The 12,995-nt window shown below is 43.4% G+C and overlaps 1 protein-coding gene across 2 annotated transcripts in view; it reads right to left on the bottom strand.

The window, feature by feature from the left end:
• The window catches only part of LOC147023118 (uncharacterized), a 111,074-nt gene that overhangs the window by 36,116 nt on the left and 61,963 nt on the right, over positions 1–12,995 (bottom strand). For both annotated transcript variants that reach the window (XM_085888213.1, XM_085888214.1), the window contains exon 4: positions 2,172–2,415. In XM_085888213.1, the coding sequence (XP_085744339.1) occupies positions 2,172–2,415 (244 nt within the window). The remainder of the gene's footprint in view (positions 1–2,171; positions 2,416–12,995) is intronic.

The following is a 12,995-nucleotide window of genomic DNA, read 5'->3' as shown; positions in this document are numbered from 1 at the left end:
GTATTCCAGTTGTTATAAATGTACTTCCTGAGAAAAAAACTTTTGCACATCTCCCCCTCATTTTTGTTTGGAGAGGAATTTACTCTTTTTAGAGCCACACATCAAACATATCCCTTTTTGTATAACCCCAAATAATAAATATCCTCCAGACTTCTCACCTGATAAGCCCACATCTTACTTAATATACTTTGATGCTTATAACTTGTATGGCTGGGCAATGTCTGAATCTCAACCCTACGGTAATTTTAAATGGGTGAAAGAATACAAGTACAAATCCATCTTAGATTATATAATCTCCACAAGTCAAGAAGATTTAGATAAACGGTATTATCAGTATTATTTTGAAGTATATTTAAACTATCCTAGAAAACTTCAGAACAAACATAAACACCTTCCTTATGGAGCTGAAAAAGAGATCCCCAATCAAGAGCTATTCGGTGGTTATCAACAACATTTCTTTCGTTCTTCAAATGAGTATAAATATCTTCCTACAACTAAATTACTAACAACATTGTTTGATAAAGAGAAGTATGTTTTACATCAAAGACATCTAAAGCAATTTATAGACACAGGACTACAACTTAAAAAGGTACATAAAGCAATAAAGTTTAGTCATTCATTGGTTAGGTAAATATATTGATTTTAATACGAGGATGAGAACAAAGGCTAATAATGATTTTAAGGACTTTTACAAGTTGATAAATAATTCTGTATTTGGTAAAACAATGGAAAATATAAGGAATAGACAAAATGTAAGACTTGCTACAACTTGGGAGCAGGTTTCGAAATTTATAAATAAACCAAGCTTTAAAAAAGGAGAAATATTTACAGACAATTTTTGTGCTGTTCATTTGAATAAAGAGAGTGTAAAGATGGATAAACCGATTTATGTGGGAACATCTGTTTTAGACCTTTCAAAGTATTTAATGTCTGATTACTTTTATAATAATCTAACGAAAAGATATGGTGAGAATATTGTATTGCTATATATGGATTCAGATAGCTTCATCCTCGAGATAACTACAGATGATATTTATAAGAATATGAAAGATGAAGATATTTATGATACAAGTAATTATGATCCTAATAACCCACTCTTTTCGAATAAGAATAAAAAGGTTGTTGGTACATAAATTTAAAGATGAATTAGGTGCAAAGAAACTAAGTGAATTTGTAGGTGTTAGATCAAAGGCATATGCTTATAAAGACTTAATGAGAGGGTTAAATGAATTCAAATGTGAAATATACCATCAGAGATGGGGAATCCCCCACCATTGAAAAATAATTGAAATCAGATAAGCATTTTTCCATTTATTACAAAAAACATTTTCTTCAAGATGGCCGCCCCAGTCGGCCATCTTGGATCCGTCACACCCAAAATCAATAGGGTTCTTCCTTTTCAGGTGGTACATGTGTGACCCAAATTTCAAATTGATATGGCAAACAGTTTATGAGTTATCGCACTCAAAGCGATAAATGTTGACGCCCAGCCAGCCGGACGGAAGGACGATGGACGGACGACCCGGGTGACAACAATATCCCCCTTCCGCCACGCGGCGGGGGATAAAAACTAAAAGGCCTAAAGAAGAGTGAATGAAAAGAGACCATAAACTTTCAACATAACCTTGAATGTATATCGAAGAGAAAGGACGTTTTGAGAGATGAATCTTATGAGAAATTGTAAACATGAAATATTCTCAGAGACTGTTAGTAAGAAAGCTCTAACAGCATTTGATGATAAAAGATATATAATGAGTGATGGAATAAATACATTACTTTATGGGTTTAAAGTACAAGTATTAATTAAAAAAATGGGGTTGGGGGTTTTAACAGGATACCGCTACATTATTTTTAATTGATGAATAAATTAAGTTATTCCTGAAAATAAAACACAAATATTTGTCGGATCTCTATATGACTACTCAATTTTATTAAGGAAATGACTATGTGAAAGGGGTGAAGCCCAGTCCCCGGCAGGGGGGAGTCGTGTCAAAAGGGAGGCGTTTGACGCAGTAATGTGTCCCAGTTTGAAAAGGAGAAATATGAGTGAGTGGAAGCTAGCGAATATTGCGACTTTGAGAAATGAGAGACATTACAGCATAAAACGCCTCCCTTTTGACACTACTCATGTCACTTAATACAAAAGTAAAGGCAAGTTATGCTGTACACACCGCAATGAGCTCCTTCACTTATGGCAGCCGCACCATCTCCAGGCTCACATGAAGCTGGAGGTGGTGGAGGCCAACGAAGCTCTCCACTCTCTGCATCTGCCAGCTCCGGTTCCACCACAATGGCAGGGTGTGGTGGAGCAGCTTCTTCAGCTGGCCAACGCAGCTCACCACTCTCTACCTCACCAATGTCTGGCTCCACAGTAATGGCCGGAAGCCGAGAAGCATCAAGTTCACATGGAGCACACTGCGAGGAACACAATAAGTTGGCATAGAACTTACAGAAGGGCAGACACAAGAGGAGTAGTGCAGGCATAAAAGGAAAATGCTCTTTGTATTTTTATCAAGATCAACTCCTCATATTCAAGAACTACAAAGAGGCTTTTCCAATCTTGTATTATTTCCAGGGTTATGTACTCAAAGCCACAAGTATCCCTTGCTTATCAAAACAAAAGCAGTAGCCTGGTGTTGGCTCAGTGGTTAGGGTGGCGGCTTGGGATCCTAGGGTCCTGAGTTCAAGCCCCGTCAGCCGCTGAATTAATACACCAGGGGGTTGACTCAGCCTGTCATCCTTCTGAGGTTGGTGAAATGGGTACCAGTTCCAGTGTGTGTACTGGTAGAGGGGCACTGCATCAGCGACCCAGTCGCGCTTCAAGAAATGATAGCTAACCCGGCAGCTAAGCTGTCATGCGACCACCAAAACAAAAGCAGATGCAGTGTCCTGAAGGGCGAGACATTTTGTGGTCATTTGCAGCATGATAAAGTCTCACTCAACGTCCAGGCTACCCATCTATTTCCTGACCATGAAACTCACATTTATTATTTAGCCGTTAATTAAGTGAAATACTCCTCCCATGAAAAAAAAATTAAAACTTTGGAATGAGTGCATCCTAACAAGTTTGGAGAGCAGCTTACAGCCCCAAGCTGAAACTATCCCCAGTGACTTCCCTTGACATTTTCTCATTACCGTCGGCTTAGTACTGCTGGGGTGGCTCTATTCAGGCTACAATGAAATGTTTAAATGCAATATTAAAAACCACCCATCAACTCATTGCACATTTCAATGAATTTCAAACCAATATGAAAAAAAGTATGTCATGAAAATGTTTTCAGATCAAAACCAAAAAAAGCAAAATGCCAAGTTTCAACTAGCGCTGCGAGTTATGGTGGTGGTCGTATGGCAGCTTAGCTGCCAGGGTAGCTATCATTTATTGAAGCGCAACTGTGTCGCTGATGCAGCACCACTCTACCAGTACACACACTGGAACTGGAACTCATTTCGCCGACCGCGGAAGGATGACAGGCTGAGTCAACCCCCTGGTGTATTAATTCAGCGGCCGACAGAGCTTGAACTCAGGACCCTAGGATCCCAAGCTGCCACCCTAACCACTGAGCCAACACCAGGGTGCGAGTTATCATTTAATCTATGGGATGTATAAATACAGAAAGGCAGAACATTAAACAAATTGAAAACAGAGGTGGACATTAACTTTCAAACTCCGTTGTTCCTCTAGCAATCGAAGGATAAATTCCACGTGTCCGAATCACAGCACGACTTGGCCATAATTTTAACGGCTATGTAACAATAAGGTATATCTGAACTTGTACTTTTTTTTTGTATACCTTGTCGAGGCTCGTATGAGAGCTAACACACAACGCACAGCAAGGGGCATGAGACAAGAGGGACGGGAGTGGGAGGGACAAAACAGTGGGGAACAGACACAGGAGATCTGTGGAAGGGAGAGGGATGGGACGGGGAACATGGGGAATAGAAGATTGACATTACAGGGACTTTCAGGAAGGAAAGCAGGGCAATTGCAGGAAGTGGGCTTGGGTGGATTATCAGGGGTAGAAAAGATCGAGGATTTGGGTTGGGGGATGATAAGAGGAGGTGGTGAACAGCTGTTTTGAAAGCCTGGAGGGAAGAATGGGAAAGCATAGAGTGAGGAAGTTTATTCCAAAGACGGGAAAAAAGAGGAATGAAAGAGTGAAGGTGAGCAGTGATTCGTGATTTTGGTAGTTTTACCAGAAGGGGGTTGTTGGCGGACCTTGAGCACCCTGTGGAAATGTGGTGGGGACAAATCGCAGAGAGAACAGGGGGGGCAAGGCTGGAGAGGAGACGGTAGAAGACAGAAAGACCACCGACCAACCTGCGGTGATTGAGTGAGAGGCCCAAAGACTCATCATCATTGCGGGAGATGCCGATAATCCTAAATGCCCTGGTTTCTACAGCGTGAAGCCGAGAAAGGTGGGAGGCAGGAGCACCAGCCCAGAGAGGAGAGCAGTATTCCATCAGGCTATGGACAAAAGCTTTGTAAGTGGTCAGGAGCTCAGGAGGGCCGAGGAAGGACTTTGCATGATGGAGGATTCCCAGTGGGCGACTGGCTTTGGAGGTGAGGTTTGAAATGTGACTTTCCCAGGAAAGGTCATGGCAGATAGTGAGACCCAGAAGCTTGAAAGAAAGGACTTCTTCCAGAGGATTGTTGAGAAAGTGGATGGGGGGGGGGGGGTTCTAAAGGGTCCTTTCAAAGAGACAGAGTGAGAGTGTGAGATTTGTCTGGATTTAAAGACATGTTCCACGTGTTGGACCAGTTTGTGATTTTACCCAGATCTGCAGTGAGCGAAGAAGTTGCTGCTTGCCGGTCTGAGGGATGACAGATGGTGCGGCAGAGGGTGGAGTCATCAGCAAAGAGATATGGAGGATTTTCCAGAGAGTCGGAGAGATCATTGATGAAAACCAGAAAAAGAACAGGGCCCAGAATGCTACCTTGAGGAACTCCAGCCTGGACAGGAGGAGGGGATGAAAGAACTCCATTTAGGGCCACACGTTGACTGCGACAGGAGAGGAAGTCTGCGAGCCATGAGTGGAGATGGCCTTGGATACCATGGGAAGAGAGTTTGGTGAGTAGGGCAGGGAGCCAGACTGTGTCAAAAGCACGAGATATGGCTCGGATTTTCTGTCTGGCATTGAGGACCTCCATCCATTGATTGGGGAGCAGAAGCAGCATATCCAGGGTAGAGTGACCTGGTCTGAAACCAAATTGATGATCGGAAATCAAGCCATTGGAGAAGAGGAAGGATTTCATGTCTGAAGCGATGATGGATTCCATAACCTTGCTGATGATTGGGAGAAGGCTGATTGGTCTGTAGTTTCAGGGATCTGTTTTTGCACCTTTTTATGCAGGGCAGTGATGCTTGCAGATTTCCAAGCAGATGACAGATGACCTTGAGCACATGAGAAGGTGAATATAACAGAGAAAGTGTGAGCAAGAGCAGAAGAGCAGGCTTTGAGGACACGTGGGCTGATGCCGTCTGGACTGGTTGCAGAATATGAGTCGAGGTTTGAAAGCAAGCTCTCCACCTTGTCAGGAGAAAAGGACACAGAGTCCAGGGACAGTTGGGTGCGACTGGGTAAGGTGGGTAGAGAAAGTGATGGTTTTAGGACACAAGATTTAGCTGCAAACACCGAGTTTAGGCATTCAGCTTTTTCACGTGTGGAATCAGCAGTGCGGTCATTTGAGGGAAGGGAGGGGATGGAGGGGGAACATACACCAGAAACAGATTTGATTAAACGCCACCAGGATTTTGAGGAGGGAGAGAGGTTTGAGAGTTCAGACTTGAGATGAGAAAGATATTGTTTTCTGGCTCTCCTGAGGGTAGATACACACTTGTTCCGAGCTTTGTGGAAGGAACTGAGATTGCCCTCAGTTGGGTTTGCTTTCCATGAGGCAAAGGCAAGTTGTTTCAGGACAACTGCCTTGCCACAAACTTCAGTAAACGAAGGGCGGGAGGAAGGGTAGGACAACTGAACACGAGAGGGGATAAATCTGTGCATGAGGGGGAGCAAGTTTCTTTGAAAGAATTCCCAGGATGAGTTGATGTTTGAGAAAGTAGTGATTGGAGACCAGTCTATGAGTTTGATGGCTGCTTGGAGACCCTGCCAGTCGGCTTGAGTGAAATGCCAGACTCGACGGCGGTGAGGTGGTTCTCTGATAACAGCCAGAGAGATATCCACTTTGACAAGCACGTGGTCAGAAGAACCGATTGGTGCGGAGGAAGAACAGCAGATATTTTCAACGAAATTTGTCAAAATCAGATCCAGAAGAGATAGAGTACCATTGGTTGAGATTCGGGTCGGGAAATTGACCGATTGAGTCAGTCCCAATAAGTCGCAGAAAGCTTTTTCTGAAGTGCCATGACAGGTGAGACAGGTACCCACACCGAGCCAACTGGCATGATGACAACTGAAGTCACCACATATGAGGAAGAGAGAGTTTGGATGAGAAGATAGAAGTTGGTCCATGGTTTTGGATAGTGAGGTGAAAATGGAGTCATCACTGTTTGGTGGACGGCACAGTACACATATAAACATGAAGTGGGAGTGGAGGGGAAGCCGTATCCAGAGGTATTCCTGGGGGTGTGGGGGAGTGAGAGCAGTGCATGGAGAGTGAGGAATAGTCTTTGATGAAGAGAGCAACACCTCCACCAGGACGAGGCTCAGGTCTGTCATACCGGAGGAGGGAGTAACCGGGGAGAGATACTTGGGAGTCAGACACGTCTTGGGGGAGGAAAGTTTCTCTTAGGCAGATTATGTCTGGTTTGTCAGTGGCAACCTGTATGGAAAGATCTGAAAGGTTTGAGTGAAGGCCCCGGATATTTGAGGTCCACACTTTTAATGAAGAGGTAGGGGAGGAGGCTTTGGGTGCTGGGGGTGGAGGGGGAGGGGGGGTAGGACAAGGGAGGAGGGTGGGAGGTAAGGAGGGTTGTTGAAAGAGTGTGGGGTATTGGAGAATAGCGAGGGGAGGGGGCCGAATGAGGAGGAGAAAAGGCTCTGTGGTGCTGGGGGAGATGGGGGACAAGAGAGGGGGAAGAAGGCAGTTGAGGATTTTAGGAGGTGGAGTGAAGAGATGGAGGTGAGAGGGCAGTGGAAGAAGGCAGATTAGTGGATGAGAGGGGGAAACATTGAAAAGGATGAGTGAGGGGGTGAGAGGTGGGAGAAAGGTGAGGGGGAATTTTTGAGAGAGGTGAGAGGGAGGCTTGGAGGGAGAAGAGTGGGATGGTTGCTTTGAGAGTGAGAGTGAGGGGTGAGAGGGGTGAGTTGGCACTGAAGTTGGAAAAGAAGAATGGTTGATGGAAAGCGAGCATTCATAGCAAACTGGGGTTTTTTAAAGTTTTAGGTCAGAGATGAGATTTAACACAATTCTTGATGGATGCAATCAAGGCGAATTCAGAGAATGGAGAGAAGAAACGCTGTAACAGTTGGATTTTTTGAGGCAAGGAATGGAGAGGTCGAAATGAGAGCAGTCTGTTAAAATAGCAGAAGAGTAGTGCATTATGAAACAGTAAAGAGTACCACATGTGTGAGAGAGGAAGATGAAGCATTATAAGATAGTTTTTGTTATTATTATTAATGTTTGAGAGAGTTTTCAACAGATTAGGTCATGGAAGTGTTGTAGAAAAAAAATCGAGGCAGAAGAAGAGGAGGAGGAAGAAGAAGAGGAAGAAGAGATAGAAGAAGAGGTGATGAAGAAGAAGAAGCAGAATCGGGAGAAGGTTAGCGTTTTTTGTTTTTTTTGATTTAAGCTAAGAAATAGAGAGATTAGCTGGGAAAATGGGGGACATTAGGAAAGTGGGGAGGATAGAAATTGAAGGTAATGGGGAGAAAAAACAAAAAAACGATCGAACACCAGGGGAACCGGTAGGCCTCAAGCCTAGGCCAAAGCCTCGGCATCAAACACCCGGTAAGACAATGTCGACAAAAACTCACAGAATAGCACGATTTTTGAAACAAAACCGAACTAGGAACACACAGTAACATGTAGGTGAGAAAATTAAACAGTTAAAACGGGACAAATAATGACCGGAAACAACTTTGAGAACGTCAGCAGAGGGCCCCGAAGGAGACCTCTCGACGCTCCAAACCCGGAACCGGAAGTACTGCTCAAATATGCCTGGTGTTGGCTTAATGGTTAGGGTGGTGGGCTTGGGATCCTGAGTTCAAATCCCACTCGGCTGTTGAATTATTACCAGGTGGGGTTGCCTCTGCCTGTCATCCTTCCAAGGTTGGCAAAATGAGAGCCAGCTTGCTGGTATCCTATGTCGGAGTGGTGACCTGTCCAGGATTGTGTCCAATAGCTGAGGAGACTGCTTAGGCAGCATCAACGCTCTGCACAGAGTATGGTTCCGATGGATGGATGGATGGATGGATGGACTGCTCAAATGGTGATGCTTGTCTCATGCAGATTTCCGTGCGAGTTACTTAATTAGATATGCTTACTAATGAAAGAAATCTCAACAAACAATTACTTTTACATTGCAAAAATCAGCTTTCCGATGAACACACTGTAACGTCGCATGTACTACGTATACTGTCATTGTCACATGGCATAAAGCACATGCTTGAATGTAGCAGACTTGCACTGTTAAATGCAGCAAATATGTTCACAATAAATAGTCAGCAATTCAAGATCGAATATTTTCTATATTTGTCAAGAAGTTGAAGAGCTCTTCTTCATCTTGACCATCTGCATCTGCTACATCGCACACAGACATGGATTTTGGATGATGTGATCATTGTCCCCTTGTCCTCCACAGGTGCATAGCTCATTTTGCAATAATGGTTGCGACACTGAGACCATCCATGGATGATGCACACAAATCATTCCTGTCAGTTGTCAGAGATGATCTCCAGACTTGACACACTTAACAGAAGAAGACCCCCTCTCAAAAACGAATGGCTGATGATATTGGTACGGTTAAAATGATGTCTACAATCCCTTATCAATTTTTTGAATCTCTTCGGAAAGGCACAGCTCTGACCGAGACGTCGAGCATCGAGTTATTTGATAAGATCTTGTACTAACACACATTGGCTGCTTTCACTTTCCATGTTGAAGTATAATAGATTTCTGGCTTTTAAGGCTGCCAATTGGCTTGTCACAGATCATAGATATGCATGATGTGTGTTTACCGCAAATATAGACCTGTCGACCACAACTAAGGGGTGACGCTGCTCTCAGTGCCAGGCAAGGTCTTTGCTCGGATAATTCTTGATGGGATTTACCACCATCTGCTTGAACACCAGCGCCCAGAGCAGTCAGGCTTTACACCAAAGAGATCAATGATTGACCATATCCTTACTCGTTGGTTCCTCACTGAACGCAGACGAGAGTTTCAGCAGGAGCTGCTTGCAGTCTATGTTGAATTTGTTGATCTCTGCAAAGCGTTTGATTCAGTGAATCGCGATGCCCTCTGGAGGATTCTTGGTCTTTGTGGGGTGCCACCAAAACTGATCCATCTGATGCCTGAACTATACTCTGGCACTGAGAGTGCTGTGAGATGTGGTGATACCATCACAGTCTTATTTCCAGTTGCTGCTGGAGTTCGTCAGGGGGTGTGTACTGACTCCCACACTTTTCAGTGCTTGTATGGACTGGATTCTGGGGAGGATGTCGGAGAGATCAAGCTGCGGTGCATAATTTGGGAATGCCAGGATCTCTGACATTTATTTTGCAGACGATGCAGTCATCTTTGCGGAGACTCTCGATATCCTTTTGGGGGCCCTCGAGGTTCTGAACGAGGAGTCAGATCTGCTGGGATTATGGGTTCCCTGGGTCAAAACTAAGATCCAGGCTTTTAATGACATCTTGGATGCTGCTATCTTGTCTGTACCCATTTGCGGGTGGGGATGTTGAGGTCACGGAAAGATTCACTGATGTTGGCAGTGATATTCATGTCTCTGCTGGCTGTGAGCCAGAAGTCAATAGATGTCTGCGTCGGGCCTGGGGAGTCATGGACTCACTGGGTCATGGGGTGTGGCACTGCCGGTACCTGTGCAGGAGGACGAAAGTCCGAGTCTTCAGGTCCTTGGTGCTTCCAGTATTGCTCTACGCATGTGAGTCTTATTTCTGAGGGATCTGAGACGGAGACTTAATTCCTTTGGTGCCAGGTCTCTTTGGAGAATCCTTGGCTATCGCTGGTCAGACTTTACGTCCAACGAGCGGTTCCTGAGAGAGCCTCAAAGGAGATTTCTTACCTGCATAGTCCATGAGCATCAGCTGCGATTGTATGGACATGTGGCTCATTTTCCTGATGCTGACCCTGCTCACCAGATTCTCTCAGCGAGGGAGCCTCACGAGTGGAGGAGGCCAATCGGCTAACCACATGCCTCGTGGTTGCAACAGGTTGATCAGCATCTCAAGGATATGGGGATGGGCCAGGCATCTGCCTGGGGGATGGCCAGACGGAGGCCCCTGGAGTACCGGTGGAAAGTGGACGCAGCGACGCGCTGCTCCGGCACATATTCCCGTACCTGACCTGACTTGACAACCAGGTGACTGGTGCACTATTTTGTCCAAACAGAATTTTCATTTCGTATGGACAGTTGATGTTGAGCCACGTAAATTTTCTCTGCAGTTTTCCAACCAGTTCCTCATAAAAGCCAGCAGTTTACATTCAGTGACTTTACAAATCACCAAATGGTGTTTTGATGGGGAGAAAAAATGAAACAATAAAATGAGGCATTCGAGTGTTTTTTTTGGAAAGAGATACCTGCAATAGTCCAATAAACACCGTATAAAAAAGGAAATTAAATACGCAAGTAGAAATAAAATTTGTAAGGAAATATATTTTCCTTATTAAATCGACATTATATGTATATTTATATGATGAAAAATTAAAAACGTTGGATTTTCTTGGGCTATTAGTATCTTGTTCATAAAACATCATGAGTACCCCTCATACCATCGCCAAACTGAACAAACAGAAACGTTCCACAAAAGGGAACATGTCTTCTAATCCTGCATTTCCACAACACAATTCTTCTTATTCTTGTTATTGATAACACTGGTCTGCGTCATTTCAGAGGTCTCGGTTTTCTCAACGGATCTTATATGTTTTTTGCATGCTGAATTCAGAAATGTATCTAATTTCGCTCAATCAGGTCAAGTTTTTATGCTATCTCAATTTTAAGGAAAAAAAAATCAAAATTTTTGTTTTTTTAATTAGCATTTTTTTAATTCAAAATCAGACTTACATTGACAGAAAATGTGCAAAAACATACAAGAACCGTTGAGAAAACCTCGACCTCTGAAAAAAATATTTCAAATGCAGCCCAGTGTAATCGACAAAGCAGGTGTCATTACATCGAGGTATGAAAAATTATCACTCAGGAATACTTGAATAATGATTTCTATCAAGTAGAATCTGGAAGATGTTGCCTTAAAAGATGTGCGGGCTCCCAATTTAAACGCTTTATTTGGCAGTTCATTCCATCTTCAAGATATTGTAACAGTGCTTGATAAGTATATGTTATAATCTATTCAAGATAGATTATAACATTGTACCTCACCATAAAGGTTCCAGTAAGTATTGATGTATAGCATTTGTTTCTGGAACATTCTGGTGCAAATTAGTTACAAGCTGCTTGGACCATTCTGTGCTGGTGCTGCGTAGAGATTGTGAATTCAAGATTCACATGCTGAAATGTTAAATGCCACCCAGCACTCGAGCTTCTAAAAAATAAGAATAGGACCACGCTTCCTTAAGCTCATCTGGATCAGAAGCAAAAGTCACTAAAACCCCCCTGAGACCCTGATTTTTTTAATGCTTTTTGGATGGGGGGGGTCAAACCCCCCATCCACCGTAGACCCCATTGATGAGCGCAGATTTTGATGCGGTCAATATACCTTCGTTAGGCATCAGATATGAAGCTTGTGGCCAAGTTTAGTCAAAATCGTATGTTGGTTCAAGCGATAATGACTGAAGTGGACAGACTGACTGACTGACTCACCTCCAGACACTGCTTGATCGCATAAGCTCACCTGACTAAAGCCCAGGTGAGCTAAAAATGGATGCTCTTTCATAACAATAAATCGACCTGTTAAACAAAGATATTTATTTCAATTGCAACGTTGCATATCTGGTGCTGGAACCATCAGCTTGTGTTCATTCTGAAAGTCAATCAAGAGTTCGCGTCTGTGGCTCACCGAAGGCAAAACTTTAACTTTCACCAAAATTTCACCAAAGTTTTGCCTTGGGCTACAGACGTACAACAGTAACTTCAGTGGCTTACTCAGATATCGCAGATGAAAACTAACAATGGACTTTGTGAGTTGCAAGGAAAATGACCACCCATTCATTGAAGTCTATGCCAATACACGACCATCAACTTTGTTCGAACCGTCCTGTTATTTCATGAGTTGTAGATAATCCTGTCTAAAGCCAATTATATCATGAACTGAACAAGTTTGAAAGAATAGAAGTGTACTTTTATGTGAATTACAAAAGCATTAGTGGAGAATGTCACAGTATAAGTGGATTTGAGCCTGGAAACAGAGCATCCTGTGCTGCACACTCACATAGGAATGCCAAAGAAGTCAACCGACAGTGACATAATTCAGTATCATTTTGAACCATAGGGATCCATTTTTATATACAAATGTTAACATGTAAGGATGTAAGAAGCATAAAACTGTTTTAAAATGAACAATATAACCTGAACGAGCATTGTTAGGGTACACTTATGTTTCCTGATGCCTTTGGTCTTACATGAGATAATTATGGAAACATGTGCTTACACATGCACACAAGTATGATGGTTTCCCTTGATAAAGGAAGATGGCTTTTCACATGAAACATGCACATTGCCTGGTGAATTTGTTTAAAGTGTAGAAGCTGCTGCCCAAACAACAACCACAGTCAAAGCAGTGCAACCTGATATCAAAGAGTCTCCCACAAGATGAGATCACCTGCTACCCCCAGTCCAGGCAAGAATTTGTAATTTAAAGGCCTAACAAGAGGGCTATAAAGGGATCGTGCAGTCTGGAA

Source organism: Eptatretus burgeri, chromosome 7 (genome assembly GCF_056783735.1).
Source record: "Eptatretus burgeri isolate ZD-2024b chromosome 7, Ebu_testis_v1, whole genome shotgun sequence".
NCBI classification, from domain to species: domain Eukaryota; kingdom Metazoa; phylum Chordata; class Myxini; order Myxiniformes; family Myxinidae; genus Eptatretus; species Eptatretus burgeri.
Note: the sequence above shows the minus strand (reverse complement) of the source record. Positions and strands in the feature narration are given on the sequence as shown.